Source organism: Podarcis erhardii, assembly GCF_964252035.2.
Source record: "Podarcis erhardii genome assembly, chromosome: 7".
NCBI classification, from domain to species: Eukaryota; Metazoa; Chordata; class Lepidosauria; order Squamata; family Lacertidae; genus Podarcis; species Podarcis erhardii.
The window spans coordinates 88,336,861-88,358,716 of NC_138511.1; the positions used below are offsets into that span (position 1 = coordinate 88,336,861).

A 21,856-nucleotide genomic window follows, 5' to 3' on the forward strand; every position below is an offset into this window, starting at 1 on the left:
CTGGTTGATCAGGAGCTTCATACGCTTTCTTCTGCCCGAACATCACAGCGACCGATGCCAACCGACACTGGCACACTTAGGGATCTGCAGAGTTTGCGCATCATGCGCGTGACAGACCTCAGAAACTCAGCATCCAGACGACTGCTGCTGTTTCAGCGCGCGCACACACACACACCCCGACTGTGGTGCTGTCCCAGGCAGGAACAGAAGTGACAATAATCAGGTGCATTTGGGAATTTTCTTCCAAGCAAAGCACTTCCTGTGGAGCCTGGCGAGGGAAGCTGCGCAGTTCTTTTCCTGGGGGTGGGGGGGACTTCCTAGAGCCACCTGGTGGCTGCCTGGCTGCTGAGTGAGGAGCGAACCAGTTTCCTTGCCCACAGCAGAGGGTCTTAGCCACCGCAGTTCCTCAGGAACGGATACCGTATTTTTCGCCCTATAGGACGCACCGTCCCATAAGGCGCACCTAGTTTTTTTTTGGGGGGGGGAAATAAAGGGGGAAAAATTATTTTCCCCCCAGGTGCGGGGCTAGGGCAGGGGAAGCCCAAGCTTGCCCCAACCCCAGCCCCCAAACAGGCAGCTCTCTGAAAGCCGTGGGAGCCCAGCGCTGGCTCCCACTGCTTGCTGAGAGGTGCACGAAGCCTGGACGTGCTGAGCTCAGCGCGTGCAGGCTTCAGCGTGCAAGCAACTCTCCGCAAGCAGCGGGAGCCCAGCGGAGAGGTCCGCGAAGCCTGTAGAGCGAGAGGGGTCGGTGCGCACCGACCCCTCTCGCTCTCCAGGCTTCAGCGAAAGCCTGCATTCGCCCCATAGGACGCACACACATTTCCCCTTCATTTTGGAGGTGAAAAAGTGCGTCCTATAGGGCGAAAAATACGGTACTTGTGAAATTCAATCAGCGCTCGAGTCAGAAATCGCCACATCCACCCCAATGGAATGGGTGGGTGCAACTGGCAGAGAGATTGCTAAAGAGAGACAGAAACAACCATTTTCAATGCTGCCTAGGTATGGATGGATTCTCAAGACTGCATAACCCAGATATTTTACCCTGAGACACATTTATCCCTCACCTGCTGCCCTAACCACAAGTAGCTGCAGTGCTTTTGGGGATCCCTTTTAAGTCCACTGTCCTAGGCCTTGTTTGTGGTGCTTATGGGGCCAGGCTGGAGCTGTCGACCCCAGATTAAACCCAATACGGAGGTGATGTGTGTGTGTGTGTGTGTGTGTGTGTGTGTGTGTGTGATGCATGAGAAAGAACTGGAGGAGGCCCTGCACTACGGGAGAGTTTAACGCCGCCGTCCATCTCTGTGAGGATATTCCTGCAGCCACGGTGCCAGCTCACCTCTGCCTCCATCCCCAGAATTGCTGCTGCAGCCGCCTGCCTTTGGTACCCACTGTTGCTATGGTGACTGGGATCGCTAAGGAAGAAGGGCGAGAGAGATGCTCAGTCCACGCACAGGTTCGGCTGCCGAGACTGCTGTTTGGGATGAAGTGATGGGGTGGGGTGGGGTGGGGTGGGGTGGGTGGAGCCCTGGGAACAGACCCCAGGAGTCCTGGCTCTCCTTGATGTTAGCGCCTGTTAGCCAATCGAAGGTGGGTGGGCAGCAGAGACATCGGTCTCACCCCGAAGCAAAAAGCTTAATTTCCAAAAGGAGATGTCTTAAGTTGTACAGCTTCTCTGGTTGAAAGAATGGCCGTAAATACAGTGGTACCTCAGGTTACATACGCTTCAGGTTACAGACTCTTCTAACCCAGAAATAGTGCTTCAGGTTAAGTACTTTGCTTCAGGATGAGAACAGAAATTGTGCGGCAGCAGCGGGAAGCCCCATTAGCTAACGTGGTGCTTCAGGTTAAGTACAGTTTCAGGTTAAGTACGGACCTCCGGAACGAATTAAGTACTTAACCTGAGGTACCACTGTAACAGCAAATAAAGATTTTAGGAAAAGAGCCCTGTTGCTGGATCAGGCCCAATGGCCCCTCGAGTCCAGCATCCTCTTCTCACAGTGGGAAGTCCGGAAGCAGGAGCTGAGTACGAGAACTGCTCCACAGGGAGTTCCACAGTTTAACTAGGCACTGCATTAAAAAGTGCTTCTTTTTATCCGTCCCCGATCTTCCAAAATTCATTGGATGACCACAAGTTCCACGTGAGAGGAAAACCTTTCTCCATCCGCTGTCTCCCTGCCATTTTACAGCGTTCTACCCTTTCTCTTCTCATTCACCTTTTTCTCTTAACGAAAAACCAAAGTTTCATCTTATGGCATTCTTTGTGCTGCCTCTCGAAAACAGGCCCTGCATCAGATGAAGGCCTTTCTTGCCCTCGAACCCAGGCCCGAGGGCAATTAGAAGCGGGGGGTGGGGGTAGGGGAGCCATGGAGGTATCTGAGGAAGCGGGGGGTGGGGAGGACTTGCTGTTTTTTCACAACAGCAAAGAAATCCTTCCCTCATTGCGAGAAGCAAAGCTACAGGGAACCAGGCAGAGGGCCTTCTCGGTAGTGGCGCCCGCCCTGTGGAACACCCTCCCACCAGATGTCAAAGAGAAAAACAATTAGCTGACATTCAGAAGACATCTTAAGGCAGCCCTGTTCAGGGAAGTTTTTAATCTGTGATATTTTAGTGTATTTTTTGTTTCTATGGAAGCCACCCAGAGTGGCTGGGGAAACCCAGCCAGATGGGCCGGGTACAAATAATAAATTATTATTATTATTATTATTATTATTATTTAAAACAGCGTCCTACGCTGTGTCAAGGGAAGGGAGTGGAGGAGATGTTCAGCATCACTATTGTCCCTGGTGTGTGTGTTTGTATAACCCCTACAGCTCTAACAAAGTACGGAGCAGTGTGGTTGAGTGGTTGGAGGCCTAGGAAAACTCAAATTCCCATCTCTGTGCAGATCGCTGGATGCCTAACCTATTTAACAGGGTTGCCAGGAGGTTAAAATGTGTGTGTGTGTGTGTGTGTGTGTGTGTGTGTGTGTGTGTGTAGGGCAGAAAGCCATGTATGTTTGCCGCCCTGAGCTCCTGTTTCAATGACCAAGATGACCAAAGGTCTGGAGACCCGGCCTTATCAGGAGCAGCTGAAGGAGTTGGGTCCATTTAGCCTGGAGAAGAGGAGATATTATCGCCATCTTCAAATATCTCAAGGGCTGTCCCATGAAAGATGGAGCAAGCTTCTCTTCTCCTGCTCTGGTGGGTAGGACTCGAACCCATGGCATACAAGAGAGGAGATTTCCGACTGAACATCAGAACAGCGGAAAGGACTCCCTTGGAAGAAGGCGGCAGACTCTCCTTCATTGGAGGTTTCTAAGCAGACGTTGGGTGGCTGCCCTCCAAGGATTCTTTCATTGTGATTCCTTCATTGCAGGGGGTTGGACTAGATGGCCTTAGGGGGACCCCTTCAAACTCCAGAATTCTAGGATACTCTAAGGAAAGGCAGGATGGAGATGTAAGGAACACAAACCAACCAACCAGGACCATAGCTGTCAATTTTTCCCTTTTCTTGCGAGGAATCCTATTTGGAATGAGGGAATGTTCCTTAAAAAAAGGGAAACGTTCACAGCTATGACCGGGACACTGGGAATAGCCCTGAACCCTTAAGGCCCCTCCTAAAGGATGCAGGATCCTGGCGGAATTCTGCCGAGCGGCAAAAAAAAGGCAGGCAGACATCTTCTCTGACACACACCCTTTTTTATATAAAAAAAAGCAATGTAATGAGTGGAATCACAAGAGGTGCGTGGATCGGATGCGACTCCGGAGAGGCTGAAGATCAATCTGGCTCTCTCACGCGCGCTCTCTCTCTCTCTCTCTCTCTCACGCACACAGACACACATCCGTGGGGCAGAACGTCAGCCCAGCGCCCCCAACTGGCTGGGCTGTTGCATTGTTTGGAAAAGAGCTGTCCTTTTGGCTCATCACTTAAGTGCCTGGGAATCCCCAGAATCAATAAATACAGCGCCCCGCATGGTCCACCCGTCTCCACGACCCAGAGAGACGCAGTTTTCCCCGCCCCGGAGCTCCCAGCCGGTGTGGGGTGGGCCCAGTCCATAGAGGAATGCTGCATCAGTGGGAGATGTCTCCCTCCAGCCCGCCGCAGCAGGGGGCCTGACCCCCACATAGGGGGACGGTGCTGTCCCGGGTCTGCCCCTCCATGTCCATGTCAAGAAGGGTCTGCCGGGCCCCCTTGGTGGGCTCACCCGGCGAGGAAGAGGAGGGCCCCCCCTGCGTCCGGACAAAGGAGACCAGCTTCCAGGGGTCGATGCGGTGGCGCCCTGGTGCCGGGCGAGGCCGGGGGGCAAAGGCCAGGGTCCGGGGGCGCTCCACTGGCGACAGGGCGACGTTGGGGTGCTCTGTGGCCTTGCGGTGGGCTGGGACGAGCGAGGGGGGGTCCGGCAGGCGAGGGAAGGGCGGCGCTTCTTGCGAGCCTGGGGAGGGGAAAGTAGAATCAGCATGGCGGGCAGGCGAGGGAGTTGCGTGTGTCCTGCTTTCTGGGGGATCCTGCCACCCGTCCCCCCAAGAAATACAGTGGTGCCTCGCAAGACGAAATTAATCTGTTCCGCGAGTCTCTTCGTCTAGCGGTTTCTTCGTCTTGCGAAGCAAGCCCATTGACGGCTTAGCGGCTTAGCGCTATTAGCGGCTTTTAGGAGCTTTTAGCAGCTTTTAGCGGCTTTTAGCGGCTTAGCGGATAAGCAGATAAGCGGCTTAGCGGCTTAGAAAAAGGGGGGGGGGAACCCGCAGGAACTCGCAAGACATTTTCATCTTGCAAAGCAAGCCCATAGGAAATTCGTTTTGCGAAGCACCTCCAAAACGGAAAACCCTTTCGTCTAGCGGGTTTTCCGTCTTGCGAGGCATTCGTCTTGCGGGGCACCACTGTATACAATATGTTGGGAAAACTTTTGCTGCAGGTATTTATCTTTTCCCACCCTAAGTGGCTAACCTTTTATATATATATATATAAATAATTTTTATTAATTTTCCAACATACATTTATAATATCCAATCTAAATTTATCACATATTTTCTCTTTTGGACTTCCTTCAGCCTCTCTAACAATCATCCATTATTCAATTTTTTAATTACACATTTCCTAATTTTTATATTGCAATTTATATACCTTCACCCTCTTATTTTTCTTCTACACAATATTCCTCAAACATTCACAGAGCTTCTTGAAATCCCACTAGCGTTGTTTGCTCGTCACATATACATTTCAAATTATCTGAAAATTTTTCCCAATCTTCGATGAACTTTTGATCTTTTGATCTCGTAGATATCTGATCTAAGTAGATATCTGATCTAAGTGGCTAACCTTTGACCATACTGCACCTTCCCTGATATTTTTAAACACGAGGTCAGGTGTTTTTGAATTCCCTCCCAAGTCTGTATTTCTATGATTCTATGATAGCTTAATAATAATAATAATAATATTTTTTATTTATATCCCACCCTCCCCAGCTAAAGCTGGGCTCAGAGCGGCTAACAACAATAAAAGTAACACAGCATTCTAAAATCAATTCATTTTAAAATCAATTCAAAATCAAATTAATGGCAACCATTGGGCTAGAGTTCTGTGAGGATTACCAAAGGAGGGGGTCAGGCTGTGCCTTGGCCAAAGACCTGGTGGAACAGCTCTGTCTTGCAGGCCCTGCGGAAAGATGTCAAGTCCCGCAGGGCCCTAGTCTCTTGTGACAGAGTATTCCACCAGATTGGGGCCACAGCGGAAAAAGCCCTGGCTCTGGTTGAGGCCAGCCTAACCTCCCTGTGGCTCGGGACCTCCAAGGTGTTTTTGTTTGAAGACTGTAAGGTCCTCCGTGGGACATACCAGGAGAGGCAGTCCCGGTCCTGGGCCGTAGAGGTCTCCCCCAAAAAACAAAATACTAATTTTGCAGAAGGAGGTGAAACAGGCTCTCCCCACCCACAGCCTAGCCATCTCTGGGGCTCAGGACCATTTCCAGAGCCCCTTCCACCTCGGGTCTTCTCCTGGCCCGCACCCATTCACTCCCCCAGGAAGACTGACTGGTGCTCAGCACATCCCTTGGCGTTTCCAGGGCCCAGGAGAGAAGCCCCCCTCCCCATTCCGATCAAGCCGTCCGCCCCAGCACTCACCCCTGCAGTCGGGCCCCGGTGGCCCCTGACGGATGGCCCCATCCGAGGGCGTCCGGCGGTGCCCGCGGCTGACGGCCCTGGTGGCGCTGACGTGGGTGGGGGTAAGTGACTGGCGGGGGTCCTTCTTGAAGCTCTCCACCGTGACGTCCACTAGAGGGTTGTGGCGGGGGGCCCTGGGCGGTGGGCTCTCGGGGGCCCCGCAGGCAGGGGCCTCGTCGCTGTCCGAGGGCAGCAGGGACTTGGTGGAGTTGCAGTCGGAGAGCGAGGAGAGGGACAGGAGCGTGGTGGAGCTGGGGGGTCCCGACAGGCCACCCCCGGACACCCCATCCCCCGCCAGCTCAGCCAGGTCACCCCCCAGAGCGATGGAGGCCAAGATGGAGGCACAGCCCAGTAGGACCAGTTCACTGCGGCGGTGGCAGGGGGGCGCCCGCCTCTTGGGACCCTCCGGCAGCAGGCTGGTGGCGCCTTCGGCCCCGGGGGGCGGCGAGAGGGGCAGGTAGGGGGAGCAGGGGCTGCTGCTGCCCCCTTCCTGCTCTGCGTATTCCTCTGTAGAGGGAGAAAGGCAGGTCAGGTTAGAGGAGGGCGAATACATCAAGGCCCCTTCCCCAATTTTGCCCTCCTGCTGCTTCCCACCCGACTGGCCCCCACAAAGGAAGATGCTCAAGGGCTTGTCCCCTCCAGCGAAAGGTGGCTGACCCCAGGGCAGCCCCCAACCCCTCTGCTTCTTCCCTGAAGTGGAGGACCTACTTACCCATCTCTGTGAGGCTGGCGAAACCCACCACCAGAGGGGCGTGCTTGGGGGACTTGCCCAGGTTGGGGGCACTGGACGACCACTGCTTACTCCCCTCCGCCAGGGACTTCAACCTGTGAATCAGCAGATGGTGATGATGATGGAGAGGAAGGGTCAACTCCCTGCCTTCTGCCCCCCCTCCAGCCGCTTCAGGTGGGCAGCTGCCTGGTTGGCCCCCCACCCCACTTCCAATACCAGAAGTCTCCTCCTTTGCAGGAAACAAATGAAATGCCGTGAAAATCCCTGAAACGAGAAGTACCGTATTTTTCGCTCCATAAGACACACTTTTTTCCTCCTAAAAAGTAAGGGGAAATGTCTGTACGTCTTATGGAGCGAATGCGTTGTCCCTGGAGCCGAATTGCCAAGGGGCAAAAAGCAAATCATGCTTTATTTTTTAGAAAGAGGGAACGGGGTGTTGAAACAAATCAGCTGAGCAGCTGATCAGCAAGGGATCGGGAGGGAGATAAGGGACTCTAGAGATAAAGGAGGCTGCCTGGGAGGAAGGAGGTAAAAGCACATGGATTCTCAGGATTTTTGCATTGGGTCACTCCAAATTCAGCATCAGATCACATAGCATGTCCATGGCTATAGCCTGCACCAAAAAATCACGCATCCATTGTTTCATGGGGCCACAATGGTGCAAAAACGTGGTTACAAAGCATGGATCCACATGGATTCTCAGGATTTTTGCGTTGGGCTACCCCAAACTCACCGTCAAATCCTATGTCTGTGGCCACAGCATGAACCACAAAAATCATACATCCACTGTTTCGTTCATAATATTTTTTTTTCTTGTTTTCCTCCTCTAAAAACTAGGTGCGTCTTATGGTCAGGTGTGTCTTATGGAGCGAAAAATACGGCAATCAGATATAGAATGAAACTAAATAACAAAAATCAAAAAGTCAAGGGGGGAAATTAACCTAGAATTAAACAAAGACTTAACGAGATGCCGGCTACCAAACTCGTTTCACTGAACTAATCCATTTCCTCAGAAGGGAATAAAGAAATTATAAACCCTAAATGATTTTAAACAAACTCAAGAGCAGGTCTGAAACGCTTCACTGAGTTTAACAAAAAATGTATGAAAACCTCAATGACAAGTTTTTAAGGTTTATAATTTCTTTATTTCCTTCTGAGGAAACGGATTAGTTCAGTGAAAAGAGTTTTGTAGCCGGCATCTCGTTAAGTCTTTGTTTCATTCTAGGTTAATTTTCCCCCTTGACTTTTTGATTTTTGTTATTTAGCTTAACTCTATATCCGATTACTTCTCGTTCCAGGGATTTTCACGGCATTTCATTTGTTCTGTGAAATTTCTGGGTTCCGTCCTGTCTTTTTCCCACTACCTCCTTCGCAAACCTGCGGGACTCAACAATTCTGCGATTCTTTAGCTGCAATTCCTGCCTTGCTGGGGGTGGGGTGGGCTAGATGACCGCAGGGGGTCCCTTCCAACACTACCACCCTGCGCTTTCCTCCTCCCTCGCAAGGCCCTCTTTCACTCATCCTATGAGGGAGCTGGAACCCCCTCCCCCTTAACCCTTCCCTTCCCACAGCCATGCCCCACCCCCCGCTTTCCTTACCTCTCCTCCCCTCCCAGCCTCTCCTTATGGAGGGTGGAGCTGGGCCCCCACGTTCTGCCTTTCTTCTTGCTCCCCACCAGCTCCTCCTTCTTCACCAAGCTGCTGCGCCCCCACGTCCGGGTCCCGTCCAGGGGGGTCACTGCAACACCAGAGAGGAGGGGGGAGAGAGAAGGAAGTGGAGGAGATCAGGCGCTCCTTCCTCTGGTTTCAACAGCGCCCCCCCCCACTGTCCTTCTCCCAGGTTAGAGGCGGCCAGTTTTACAGACCTCACCATTGCTCTTACGAGGGAAACCTCATCAGATCTGGCCTGTCTGGGCAGGCTGGAGGAAACGGGAGTAAAACTACCCAGTCGATCTTGAACGCTTGAATTTGGGCTTTTTGTTGGGGCCAAAAGCACAGTGAGTCCTGTGGTTGTTATGATGGCGCTAGTTATCTCTTGGTTGGACTACTGCAATGCGCTCTACGTGGGGCTACCTTTGAAGGTGACCCGGAAACTACAACTAATCCAGAATGCGGCAGCTAGACTGGTGACTGGGAGCGGCCGCCGAGACCATATAACACCGGTCTTGAAAGACCTACATTGGCTCCCAGGACATTTCTGAGCACAATTCAAAGTGTAGGTGCTGACCTTTAAAGCCCTAAACGGCCTCGGTCCCGTATACCTGAAGAAGCATCTCCACCTCCATCGTTCTGCCCGGACACTGAGGTCCAGCGCCGAGGGCCTTCTGGCAGTTTCCTCACTGCGAGAAGCTAAGTTGCAGTGAACCAAGCAGAGGGCCTTCTCGGTGGTGGCGCCCTCCCTGTGGAACGCCCTCCCACCAGATGTCAAAGAGAACAACTACCAGACTTTTAGAAGACATCTGAAGGCAGCCCTGTTTAGGGATGCTTTTAATGTTTAATAAGTAATTGTATTTTGGTGTTTGGTGGAAGCCGCCCAGAGTGGCTGGGGAAACCCAGCCAGATGGGTGGGGTATAAATAATAAATTATTATTATTATTATTATTATTATTATTATTATTATTATTAAACGTTAGGGTGACGTTTTCCACGATTTTATGGTGTGAGTTGCCCTTGGCAGGGTGGAGTGCAGTTCATAAAAATAGATATCTGCAGCCACAAGGCCACAAAACATATTTTAAAAATCTTGGGTGCTCAGAATATCCAGGAAGGGGGAGCAGAAGAAGCCTCAGCCTGCGAGCCAAGAGATGCATCCCTTGCAAGACTGGGGCGGGGGGGCGCACATGCGTCTCTGGGACTCTGAAAAACATCAGCCTCCAACCAACCAACCTTGGGGGGTGCTCAAGATGCTTGGCCAGGAAAAGAGGGGACCAGGAGGAGATACGATGGCCATCTTCAAATATCTCAAGGGCTGTCCCACGGAAGGTGGGGCAAGTTTGCTCTGGAGGGTAGGACTCGAACTCACGGCTTCAGGAGATTCCGACTAGAGACAGGAATAACTTTCTGACAGTAAGAGCTGTTCAGCCGTGGGATGGAAGGTGGCAGACTGTCTTTCTTAGCAGTTTCTAGGCAGAGGCTGGGGGGGGGGCACCTGTCATGGATGATCTAATTGGGATTCCTGCATTGCAGGGGGTTGGACTAGATGGCCCTTGGGGACCCCTTCTGACTCTACAGTTTTGTACTTCTGCGCGCAGACACTCACGGCGGATTGCCCGCAGCCGTGGAATGCTGATGGGGCTTGCAGGGGGACTGGCGCCGTTGGCCCCCAGGCCTTTCCGACGGTCAAGGGTGGGAGAGGCCTGCACTGTGATCTTGTGCTCGAAGCCTAGATGGGGAGGAAGGAGACAGAGGAGGAGTCAGCCGCTGGCCTGCCCCTACACCCGCCCTCAAGGCCGGATCATGGCCCTCTTGCTTCTCACCATGTGTTCTAAATTCTACAAACCTCCGAATCTAGGAAACCAAGGGATGGGATGGGCAAGGATGAAGAGAGCTTCGGAGACTCCCCAGACTGCCAGCCAGAGCTCTTTTTGGGACTGAATTTATGAATTGCCGTTTACAGTATGAGGAGATTTCACCCCTCCCATATCCAAGAATCTCCTGAGGAGCCTGCTGATTCTACAGAGAGGAGGAGCAATGTTCTGCTTTCTACTTAGTCAGTGAGTGAATCAGTCAGCGAGTGAGTCAGTCAGTCAGTGTATCGGGGAGAGAGAGAGAGTGTTAGAGATCGTGTCTAGAGATAAGGTTGCTGCTAAGAGCAGCTGCAGACTCTCAGTGTAGCATTGATTTATGCTTAGATCTTTTAGCTCTGTATATAGTTTTGTATTATAGTTGTAGCTATAGAATAAAAGGAAGATATTCTACAGAGCTGCGCTCCGAGTGGTTTATACTCTGCAAGACTCTGCAAAACTCTGCTGCGCAACGACTGTATTATTGAGACAGTGAATTCGGTGCTCTCAGCTCTAAGCTGTGAGTCCACAGCACGGTGACCTGTCCCTGTGAGAAAGGTGGTCGCTGGCAGTGCTACCCAGCTCGCCTAGCCCAGTCGGGGTTGAAGTGCATGAGTCCAGTTGGTGCACTGGCTCAAGGGCGATGCTGACACAGTAGTCCCAAGGCGATTTTACAAACATGCTGTTAAAAACAGCTAAGGCAACTGGATGGAAAAGACAGGTTTAAAAATAATACGAAAGGAACATCTAAGGCAGAGGCTCTTTCACCCAGTTAGAAAAGCTTGTCAAAAGAAAAACAACTTTAATTGTTTCCTGGAAGTGCAGGTAGTACATTATAAATGTAAAGGTACCCCTGACCATTAGGTCCAGTCGTACCGACTCTGAGGTTGCGGCGCTCATCTTGCTTTACTGGCCGAGGGAGCCAGCATACAGCTTCCGGGTCATGTGACCAGCATGACTAAGCCGCTTCTGGCGAACCAGAGCAGTGCATGGAAACGCCGTTCACCTTCCCGCCGGAGCGGTACCTATTTATCTACCTGCACTTTGACGTGCTTTCAAACTGCTAGGTTGGCAGGAGCTGGGACCGAGCACCGGGAGCTCACCCCATTGCGGGTATTCGAACTGCCAACCTTCTGATCAGCAAGTCCTAGGCTCTGTGGTTTAAGCCACAGCGGCACCCATGTCCCTAAGGCGATTTTACAAACGCGCTATTAAAAACAGCTAAAAACGGCTTTGGCAACTGGACGGAAAAGACAGGTTTAAAAATAATACAAAAGGAACATCTAAGGCAGAGGCTCTTTCACCCAGTTGGAAAAGCTTGTCAAAATAAAAACAACCTTAATTGTTTCCTGTAAATGCATTATAAGATGAAATAAATAAACACTTTACCAAAACAAAACAAAAAACCAAAAAGAACCACCACCCACTAACTTAAAACTTTTGGAAAATGAAAATAGCAATAGACAAAATGCAGATTAGAACTCAATTCGGCTTCTCAAAACACCTGACCTGGCTTGTCTAAACAAAAATGATTCCAGCAGGCGCCGAAATGAGTCCAGAGAAGGAGCCTGCCTAAATATCAATCGGCAGGGAGTTCCACAGTTGTGGTGCTGCAAGCGACCCTTTTGGACTGGCGGCCCACCCTCCACCCTCCACCCTCCAGGCTCTTTGGCTGGCCAAGCCAGCGCTCTGCTCCCGGCTGCTGCCGGCCCGTACCTGAAGGGAGGCTGATGCGGTTCCCGTCTCGCAGCTTGAGGCGGGAGCATCGGAAGTGGCCCTTCCTCTTCTTGACGCGGGGCTTCTCCTGGCCCATCTGCATCATGATGAGGTTCAGCTCCCGCTCCACGATGTCGATCTCCCTCTCGGCCAGCTCCTGCTCCCGCCGGCGCAGCTCGGCTTCCTGAGTCTTCTGCTCCTCAGCCGCCCGAAGCAGCTCTTCCTCCCGGCTACGCAGCTCCTGGGGCAAAGGAGACGGAGGACGATGGGATCCCAACGCCCCCCGAGGGATCACCTGCCCACCCGCCACGGCTCAGCCCCAGGACCTGCTCACGAGGGCAAGGCAGGCTGAACCAAGAGGAGTCCCTCTGAGCATGTGCAAAGTAAGCATATGTCTGCCAGCGTTGAGTGGCAGCCTAAGACTTCCCTGGCTTTTTTCTGGCCCATGTAGGACCAGTCTGGAAAGTTAGCCTTGGTGAAGACTTGATGTTTTTATCCCCCCAAAAGTTTTTGATTTGAGTTTCCATTGAAATGAGGCTGTGTTTTAATTTTAATGTTTTAATGTTGTATTTTAATCTTGTTTTTTAGTTGTGTTTCAATCAATTTGTTTTTATATCGGGTGTTAGCCGCCCTCAGCCCAGTCTTGGCTGGGGAGGGTGGGGTATAAATAAAATTTTTTATTATTATTATTATTAAGAACATAAGCAGAGCAGGCTGGGTCAGCTGCCAAAGAGTCCAGCCATCTGGTCCAGCCATCTGTTCTCACAATGGTCAAATGCCCCAAAGAACCCAAGAATCTAGATAGACTGTCTCAGGACCTGGAGGCTCCATACGAACAGCATGAGTGCTGGATTACGCTAATAATAATAATAATAATAATAATAATAATAATAATAATAATAATAATTTATTTATACCCTGTCCATCTGGCTGGGTTTCCCCAGTCACTCTGGGTGGCTTCCAGCAAAATATAAAAATACAATAATTCATCAAATATTAAAAGCTTCCCTAAACAGGGCTGCCCTCAGATGTCTGAAGTCAGATAGTTGTTTATTTCCTTGACATCTGGTGGGAGGGCGTTCCACAGGGCAGGTGCTACTACTGAGAAGGCCCTCTGCCTGCTTCGCTTTTTGCAGTGAGGGAACCGTCAGAAGGCCCTCAGCACTGGACCTCAGTGTCCGGGCTGAACGATGGGGGTGGAGATGCTCCTTCAGGTATACTGTGTCTTTGAGGCCATTTAGGGCTTTCAAGGTCAGCACCAACACTTTGAATTGTGCCCAGAAACATACTGGGAACCAATGGAGGTCTTTCTGGACCGGTGTTATGTGGTCCCGGCGGCCACATTCTGGATTAGTTGTAGTTTCCGGGTCCCCTTCAAAGGTAGCCACACGTAGAGCCCATTGCAGTAGTCCAAGCTGGAGATAACCACTCTGGCAAGACATGTAGGGTGTCAGCCGGCATACCAGATGGAGCTGGTAGACAGCCGCCCTGGACACAGAATTGACCTGCACCTCTGTGGACAGCTGTGAGTCCAAAATGACTCCAAGGCTGCACCCCTGGTCCTTCAGGGGCACAGTTACCCTATTCAGGACCAGGGAGTCCTCCACACCCAACCACCCCATGTCTCCTCAAAATTTGGCCACTGTTTCCCCAGTGGCCAAATGCCTCTAAGAAGCTAGGAATTAGGATAGACTGCCTGTGGACCTGGAGGTTCCATGGAAAACAAGAAGAGGCTGTTGGATCAGGCCAGCATCCTGTTCTCACAGTGGCCAGCCAGCTGCCCCAAAGCAAAACCCACAAGCAGGATCTAAGCACAAGAGTCCTCTCCCTTCTTGCGGATTTCAGAAGCATGAATCTGTCGTCTTCTAAGCCCATCTAGGTAGGTGCCCATCACTGCCAGCAGGACTGTGCTTTTCTTGGCCAGGGGACAAGGCTGCTGTCACACACCCTTTGCATTTGTTAATTCATATGCACAGATGCAAATTTCATCCAACATACCACAGCTCTTGCTCTCGGTGCAAACTCTGAGGGCTTGTCCCCACTTAACTGCTGCTTCGCTCTTCCCAGGCATTTTAAAGCTCCATGTCAAAGCAGCCTTTCCTTCGCTCTTTAAAACACTCCAAACAGCAACTGGGGTTTCCTGCCTACTGACGTTGGCTCCAATTCAGCAGTAAAGAGCGGGGCTGGATCTACACCGACCTGTTTAACGCTATAATAATGGTATTAGATCTGCCGTTCCAAGGCGTCACAGGGCATTCTTGGATAGGAAAGCTTTTTTTTTTACCTTGGTTCCTTTTATCAAAACTCCATCTTCCTACTGCCGGTTGCTCTGCAGCACTACATTTTAATAGCGCCTTAAAGTAGGACGACAGGTGTCCATTTATGTTATCAAAACCCTTCCTTAGCGTTAAAAACCACAAGTGTAGATCTGCCCTGGATTTCCATAGAGAAAGCTCTGGGGCAGAAAAGGAATAAATAAAAGGAACAAAGCAACAAAGGTCCGTATAGTTAAAGCTATGGTTTTCCCAGTAGTGATGTATGGAAGTGAGAGCTGGACCATAAAGAAGGCTGATCGCAAAAGAATTGATACTTTTGAATTATGGTGCTGGAGGAGACTCTTGAGAGTCCCATGGACTGCAAGGAGATCAAACCTCTCCATTCTGAAGGAAATCAGCCCTGAGTGCTCACTGGAAGGACAGATCCTGAACCTGAGGCTCCAAGACTTTGACCACCTCAGGAGAAGAGAAGACTCCCTGGGAAAGACCCTGATGTTGGGAAAGATGGAGGGCACAAGGAGAAGGGGACGACAGAGGACAAGATGGTGGGACAGTGTTCTCAAAGCTACCAGCATGAGTTTGACCAAACTGCAGGAGGCAGTGGAAGACAGGAGTGCCTGGCGTGCTCTGGTCCAGGGGGTCACAAAGAGGCAGACACCACTAAACAACAACAAAAGGAACTTGGACCTGGAGCTCTAAAGCAGAGAGGAAAGGCAAGTTGGGGCTGAGCCCCGAGAGAAGCAAAGCCAGGAGAAGCTGACTCACTTTCTCCTTGGCGCGCAGGTCGTAGAACATGTCTGCAATCTCCACCTTCCAGTCCTGTTGCAGGGAGTGGAAGGACTCCAGGGGCATCTGGAACATGGCTGACTGCTCGATGGCCACCAGCTGCTGCAGGATGGAGCCGAAGTCCGGCCGGGCATGGGGGTCCGGGCTCCAGCACTCTGTGGGGTGGAGAATGAAGGCCAGAGGAGAAGGCCAAACAAACCCAGCATTAAGAAGAGCCTCTGTCTGGTTCCCTGTAACCTCACTTCTCGCAGTGAGGGAACTGCCAGAAGGCCCTCAGCGCTGGACCTCAGTGTCTGGGCTGAACGATGGGGGTGGAGATGCTTCTTCAGGTATACGAGACAGAGGCCGTTTAGGGCTTTAAAGGTCAACACCAACACTTTGAATTGTGCTCAGAAACGTACTGGGAGCCAATGTAGGTCTTTCAGGACCAGTATTATATGGTCTCGGCGGTCACTCCCAGTCACCAGTCTAGCTGCTGCATTCTGGATTAATTGCAGTTTCCGGGTCACCTTCAAAGGTAGCCCCATGTAGAGTGCATTGCAGTAGTCCAAGCGGGAGATAACTAGAGCATGCACCACTCTGGCAAGACGGTCTGCAGGCAGGGAGGGTCTCATCCTGCGTACCAGATAGAGCTGGTAGACAGCTGCCCTGGACACAGAATTAACCTGCATCTCCACGGACAGCTGTGAGTCCAAGATGGGTGGCATATACTGTAATAAATCATCATCATCATCATCATAGTCTATTAAAGCTAACTGAGCTGGTGGCCCTCACGGCCTCCTGGGGTCTTCCATCGTTCATTTTCATTGGATGCCCTCCACCCCTAATTTTATGCCAACTAAGCCCCTCAATCTCTTGCCACAGTGCAGGGCAAGCCATGGCAAAACCTTTGGCTGGGCTCCAAGGTGAGGGAGAGCCCCCCTGGGGACACAAGTGGAATGGGGCTGGGGGTGCCATCTCGTCCTTTGCCCACTGCCAGCAAAACGTTCAGATATTTGGGGAATCTTTGGGGTGAGGGGCTGGCAGAAGAAGCAAGGAGAGAAGAGTGTCCTACAAGGGGGTGGGGGAGAGGCGCTCTTATTTGATAATAAAATAAGGGGTCTTGACCTCTTTCTGAGCCTTGGGTTGCAACTGGTGGGGGGCATAAGGCTGAAGGCGCCCCTCCTGAATCCCCACTTGTGCCCCTCTGCTCTTCCCCAGGCCTATAGCTGTGGGAGAGACCACACACCTGTGCCAGAAGACCCCTGCCACCCTGGCTTGCCCCCCGCACCCTCGAAGCACTGAGCAAGCATGGAGAGAGCACTCTTGGACCCTCAGCAACAGCAGCCCCCACTCACCCTCCAGCAGGCGGGCAAAGGGCTCAGGGCAGGTGGAGGGGATGGGCAGGGTCAGCTTGTTCATGGCCACTCCATAGGCCACCGCCAGGGCATCGATCTCCCGGTACGGGACCTCGCCAGTCAGCAGCTCCCACAGCAGCACCCCAAAGCTGGGAAGGGGAGACGGGAAGAGAGAGGCAAGGAGTGAGTCCGTGGGGGGAGGCACCAGACCCACAAGCAGTCGCAGAGGGAAGGCGCTCCATCTCCCTGCCCCAGAACCGTTATAAAAACAAGCATGGTGTCTGCGATTCCGGGGGCTGCGATTCCAGGGGTTGGATTACATGGCCTTTGGGTGTCCCTTCCAACTCCACAATTCTGGGTCAAAAAGGGCCCACCCTCCCAAGCAGCTGATCTCTCTGTCTGCACCCTCTAAGCAGTGGTGGGTGGGGGTTCTGTTTTCCCCAGGGGGTGCTCCTGTGTCTTTTATCAGCTGTGCAGCAGGCTGAAGTTCAACAGGTGAAGCTTCCTGCGTGACAAGGAGAGCCATTTGCATTTCTGTTTGGCTCTTGGTGACTGGAGAGAAGAAGGGCAAGGGAGCTTCCTAACTTCCTTCCTTCCTTCCTTCCTTCCTTCCTTCCTTCCTTCCTCCCCACCCCCTCCACTGCGACCCTCAATTACCTCCACACATCGCTGCTCTTGGAGAAGAGAGAGAGCTTGATGACTTCGGGGGCCATCCAGGCGTAAGTCCCTGCAGCGCTCATCTTGGTGGTCTTGTGCCACTCGCGTGCCAGGCCAAAGTCCGTGATCTTGAGGGTCCGGCCACCCAAGTCATCGTTCTCGATGTGCTCCAGGATTAGGACTGAGGAAGGAACCGGGAAGAAGGAAATGGGCAGGTATCATCGAGCAGAGGGCACCGCTTGCCGACTCCATCAGTTGGTTTGGCAGGTATTGTTTTGAGCATGCGGTTTTGAGCTTCGTGGCTCCATCTGGATGGCTGTTGGCGTCCCCACCCCCTTCCTGAGCAGGCCTCACTTTCCCTGCTACCAACACCGCCCAGGAGGACGGTGGCCAAGGATGGAGATGTCCTCACTGCAGCTGCCCACCTTTGAACAAGCCCCTTCCACTGCTCTCCTTGGCCAATATCTGGCCAGGGAGCCAGTGGAGCAGTTGTGGGGGCGGTGGGAGGTCCAAGGTGGGCACCCACAGGAGAAAGGTCTATGCATCTCCAGTTCTGCTGGGACTGGGGACTCACAGAGGGTGGGGTGGCAATTGGCAGAGCCTCTTCCAATCAGGAAAAGACCAGGACCCACATCCTGCAAGGGACATGACAGTATTCGGGGTCGGCACTGCAAGGTTCACCCCCAGCTCTTGTCCTCTTCCCCTTCCAGATCGCTGACCACTGGTGTTAGGGTCACCTCTGCTCAGACCTGGAAGTTAGGGGTCTCCTTGGAAGAGCAGAACAGGCCTCCTCACCACCAGTGACCCAGAGGAACCGTCCAGCCCAGACACCCCCAACCCCCGTCACCAAACCAGCTATCCAGGTTACCCTGGCCGGTCAGTCTCGGGCCCCTTCTCGTTACCCCCAGGAGCAGAGGAGATGGTGAGTTTAGCTGTGGTTCCTGCATTGCAGGGGGTTGGGTTAGATTACCCTCAGGACCCTTCCCCAAATGACTCAGGGAGCAGCTTCTCCTGCTCCAGAGAGGAGGACTCAAACCAATGGATTCAAGATACAGAAAAGGAGATTCCAACTAAACATTAGGGAGAGCTACGAACAACCTCGAAAGTGGTGGGCTCTCCTTCCTTGTAGAGCTTGGATGGGATTCCATAGCTGTGATTCCTGCATTGCAGGGGGCTAAACTAGGTGATCCAGAGGTAAAAAGGTAAAGGTAAAGGGACCCCTGACCATGAGGTCCAGTCGTGGCCGACTCTGGGGTTGCGGTGCTCATCTTGCTTTACTGGCCGAGGGAGCCGGCGTACAGCTTCCGGGTCATGTGGCCAGCATGACTAAGCCGCTTCTGGCAAACCAGAGCAGCGCGCGGAAACGCCATTTACCTTCCCGCCGGAGTGGTACCTATTTATCTACTTGCACTTTGACGTGCTTTCAAACTGCTAGGTGGGCAGGAGCAGGGACCGAGCAACGGGAGCTCACCCCATCGTAGGGATTCGAACCGCCGACCTTCTGATCGGCAAGTCCTAGGCTCTGTGGTTTAACCCACGGCGCCACCCGCGTCCCAGGTGATCCCAAGTAGACCCTCTCAACTCTACCAGTCCATGACTCTATCCTTCAGGGTTACTGGTAAGCAAGTGAGGTTACACAAGAGGAGGAGGGAAGCCCCCTGCCAGGATCAGGGCCTGGCTGAGCACGCAGGACTAGGCAGAGCCTCCCCCTCTGAGCCCCTTCACTGCTGAAGCAACATCTCCCAGGCTTACCGTTGATGGACTTTAGGTCCCGGTGGATGATGGGGACCACGGCCTCATTGTGCAGGTAGTTCATGCCCCTGGCGATCTGGACAGCCCAGTTGACCAGCACGTGGGGGGGCACCTTCCTGCCCACCAGGGCGCGGTTGAGCGCCCCTCCCCGGGCATACTCCATCACCAGGCACAGGTTGGGGGGGCTGAGGCAGACAGCCCTCAGGGCGATGATGTTGGGGTGCCTCAGCATGGCGAAGAGGCGGGCCTCCTGGCGCACGTTCTCCGCCGTCACCGCCATGTCCTCCTCGGGGTCCTGCCGGATGGCCTTCACGGCCACCTCCTCCCCCCGCCACAGCCCCTTGTAGACCTTCCCGAAGCCCCCCACGCCCACAATCTCCTCCAGCTCCAGCTCCTCAAAGGAGATCTCCAGCGGGGGCGGGCAGACCAGAGAGTCCTGCAGGCGGCTGTACTTGGCGTCACTGGCCACGTAGTTGCTTGGGAAGACCCCCACCTTCTCCTGGACTTTCCCGGCCCACCAGCCCTCGTCCCCGGAGACGGTGGAGTCTTTGGAGAGGACCTCCACCACGTCCCCCCTGCGCAGGGTCAGCTCCTCCTCTGCCGAGGCCTCGTAGTCAAAGATGGCGGTCCAGAAGGGGCTGGGGGCAGGCGGGCAGGCAGCCCAGAGACCCCCGCTGCCCGCCCCCTCCTTGCAGGCCTGCTCCATGTGGCTGGTGTCCACCGTGGGGGCCCTGCTCCCCTGGTCTGGGCCTTGCATGGCTCAGGGGCCAGCTGCAGCTGAGGTCCGCTTGCCAAGTCCTCCAGCGTCCAGAGCTCTGGGCTCAGGGGCATCCATCCTCAGCACCATCGCCAGTTGTCCTGGCTGCTGGGCCTCCACCAGCGGTCTTCCCAGGAAGCCTCCTCAACTCTCAAGGAGCCAAATGTGCGCCGAGGGAGGGGAGACGCGCTGCAGGAAGAAGAAAGGGCTCTTCTTTCGCATGGTGGAGAGGGGAGCCTGTGTCTTTAAGGCAAAACAATCATGCCAGGCTGGGTGCCCCCCTTCCCAGCGGCTCAGCTGAAGAGCCTCCTCCTCCCCCTGGAGTGACAGCCGCCATCCCCTGGCAGAGAAGAAAGAGGCTATTATCCTCCTCCCCCCCCCCGAAACACCACCCTGTGATGACAGAGAGATGGAGGGAGAAATCGGGGCCATTTGCCCGCAAGGCCCCCATGCCATGCTCAGAGGGCTGGCGCGCATCCTGCTCTGGAATCCTCACCTGGAGGAGGTGGCAGACGCTCCCGCACCCCCCCCCCGCTCAGCCCCCTTTGCTCCCGCAGGTGTGCCAGCTCGGCCCGCCCACTCCTTCCCAACCCACAAAGACCAGGGCCACCAGCTGGCACGCCAGAGATGAGCTTTGCGAAACCTTATGTAAGCTGCCTGCGGGGCGGGTGTGGCGGTTTGGGGCTGGGGGGGGGGCTGCTTTGCCTTGCTCCAGCCCCCCTGCAGGGTCGGCCGGCAGGGGGGGTCAGGATCGGGCTTGCGCTCTGCCCTTGATCGCGGGTGGGTGCGTGGGGGACGGACTCACCTGGATGGCTCTCCTGCACCTGGCGCCCCCCCCCCCGGCGGCCGGGCTGCTTCCTGGGCGCCCCTGCTCCATTCACCTGCCCGGGCGGCCGGCGGGCGGGCGGGCGGGGGCGCAGTCGGCAGCCCTGCGGATCCCTCCGGGCGTCGCTCAGCGCAGGGGCCAGCGGCCCCCTCCCCGCCTCGGCGGCGCCCCCATCGCCTGCGCGCCGCTGCAGATGGCCTGGCGGAGAAAGGGGGGGGGGTCCCTGCTTGGCTGCGCGCCCCGCCCCCGGCACAACCTTGCGATCACCTCGCCCCCTGCAGGCGCATCCTGCACCACGGAGCGGAGGGTGCGGGGTTCCCTGCCGATCTCTTTCCAGCAGCAGCCCCCCCCCCTTGTCAACGCTGCTGCCCCTCCCCCTCCCCCTCCTCCTCTGGTCCCCCCTCCCCCTTTCCCGTGGATCGGGCTCTCTGGCTTATTCTAATAGTGTCCCTCCATCCCCTGTGCAGCCGCCGGAGCTGTCAGCTGGTGCCAGGCTGGTTTCCCCCCCCCCCCCCGGGCCCAGTGCATCATGGGATTCGTAGTCCTCCTCCTCCTCCTCCCCGTCGTCGTCCTGGAAACGCCGCTGCAGCCAATTCGGCCGGCTGCGGGAGAGAGTGCCTCCGAGCACGTGCAGAGCGCGGCGCTCCGTTCCCCGCCCCGGCCAAGGCATTGGTTGTCGGGGGCCGCTTGGGAGGGTCCTGATGCGCCAGGGAATGGCGGAGGCTGGCGGTGGCTCCGCCCGCCTTGGGAACTGGGCTTGGAGCCTTTGCTGGGGGGTGCAAGGTAAGGCTGCAATTTTAGACGACGCCTCCCTCGCGCTTTCAGCTTCCACTGAACCAATTTGTTCCACCAAACGAATTGATTTACGCTATTTGTTTCGAATGTTTGTCTACCTATTGCATGATGTGCATCCCACCTTACTCTCCCAGGAGATCCAGGGGGCCAGTGATGTTCCCTCCACCCCACTCCTCATTTAAACATCGCAACCCTGTAAGGTAGGCTAGGCTGAGAGGCAGGGACTGTCTCCAGGTCACCCTGGTGAACTTCAGGGAGGAGTGGGGATTCGAACCCACATCTCTCCCAGGTCCTAGTCCTGCACTCTCACCACACCACACCACACTGGCTCCCAGATATGTGGATATTGGTCTTCCCTTCAAATATCCAAAACAGTTTACAATGCAAAATGTATCATAAAACAGTTTTAAAAATTCCCGTAAAAGATTTAAGCAGCAGGAAGAAAGTGAAGGGGCCTGGCTGGAAGGAGCAGGCCTCCCTGCCTGTCCACCTGCCAGACATTTTGCCCCACTGCCTCCTACTGGGGACATCAGCAGAAAGCTTTCAGGGTGGACAACACCTGCTTGCAGGGTCTTGCTTTGCCCTGGTGTA

The 21,856-nt window shown here is 54.1% G+C and overlaps 1 protein-coding gene across 1 annotated transcript; it reads right to left on the reverse strand.

Annotated features, from left to right (window-relative positions):
- Nucleotides 1–3,657: 3,657 nt before the first annotated feature.
- Nucleotides 3,658–20,538, reverse strand: MAP3K10 (mitogen-activated protein kinase kinase kinase 10). The gene is made up of 11 exons (XM_081868776.1): nucleotides 20,450–20,538; nucleotides 18,888–19,833; nucleotides 17,136–17,316; nucleotides 16,479–16,627; nucleotides 15,121–15,296; nucleotides 12,080–12,320; nucleotides 10,120–10,242; nucleotides 8,460–8,598; nucleotides 6,844–6,956; nucleotides 6,093–6,638; nucleotides 3,658–4,411 (listed from the first exon to the last, which is right to left on the reverse strand). The coding sequence occupies exons 2-11, from the start codon at nucleotides 19,642–19,644 to the stop codon at nucleotides 4,050–4,052; spliced, it is 2,787 nt and encodes a 928-aa protein (XP_081724902.1). The 5' UTR covers nucleotides 19,645–19,833; nucleotides 20,450–20,538; the 3' UTR covers nucleotides 3,658–4,049.
- Between the last annotated feature and the right edge of the window lie 1,318 nt (nucleotides 20,539–21,856).

Excerpts from the sequence above, each read along its gene's own strand:
- MAP3K10 (XM_081868776.1), bottom strand. The coding sequence starts at position 19,644 with ATGCAAGGCCCAGACCAGGGGAGCAGGGCCCCCACGGTGGACACCAGC. Across the intron at positions 17,317-18,887 it reads GGACCTAAAGTCCATCAACG|TCCTAATCCTGGAGCACATC; the intron begins GTAAGCCTGGGA and ends TTCCTTCCTCAG. Across the intron at positions 15,297-16,478 it reads CTTTGCCCGCCTGCTGGAGG|AGTGCTGGAGCCCGGACCCC; the intron begins GTGAGTGGGGGC and ends TCCACCCCACAG.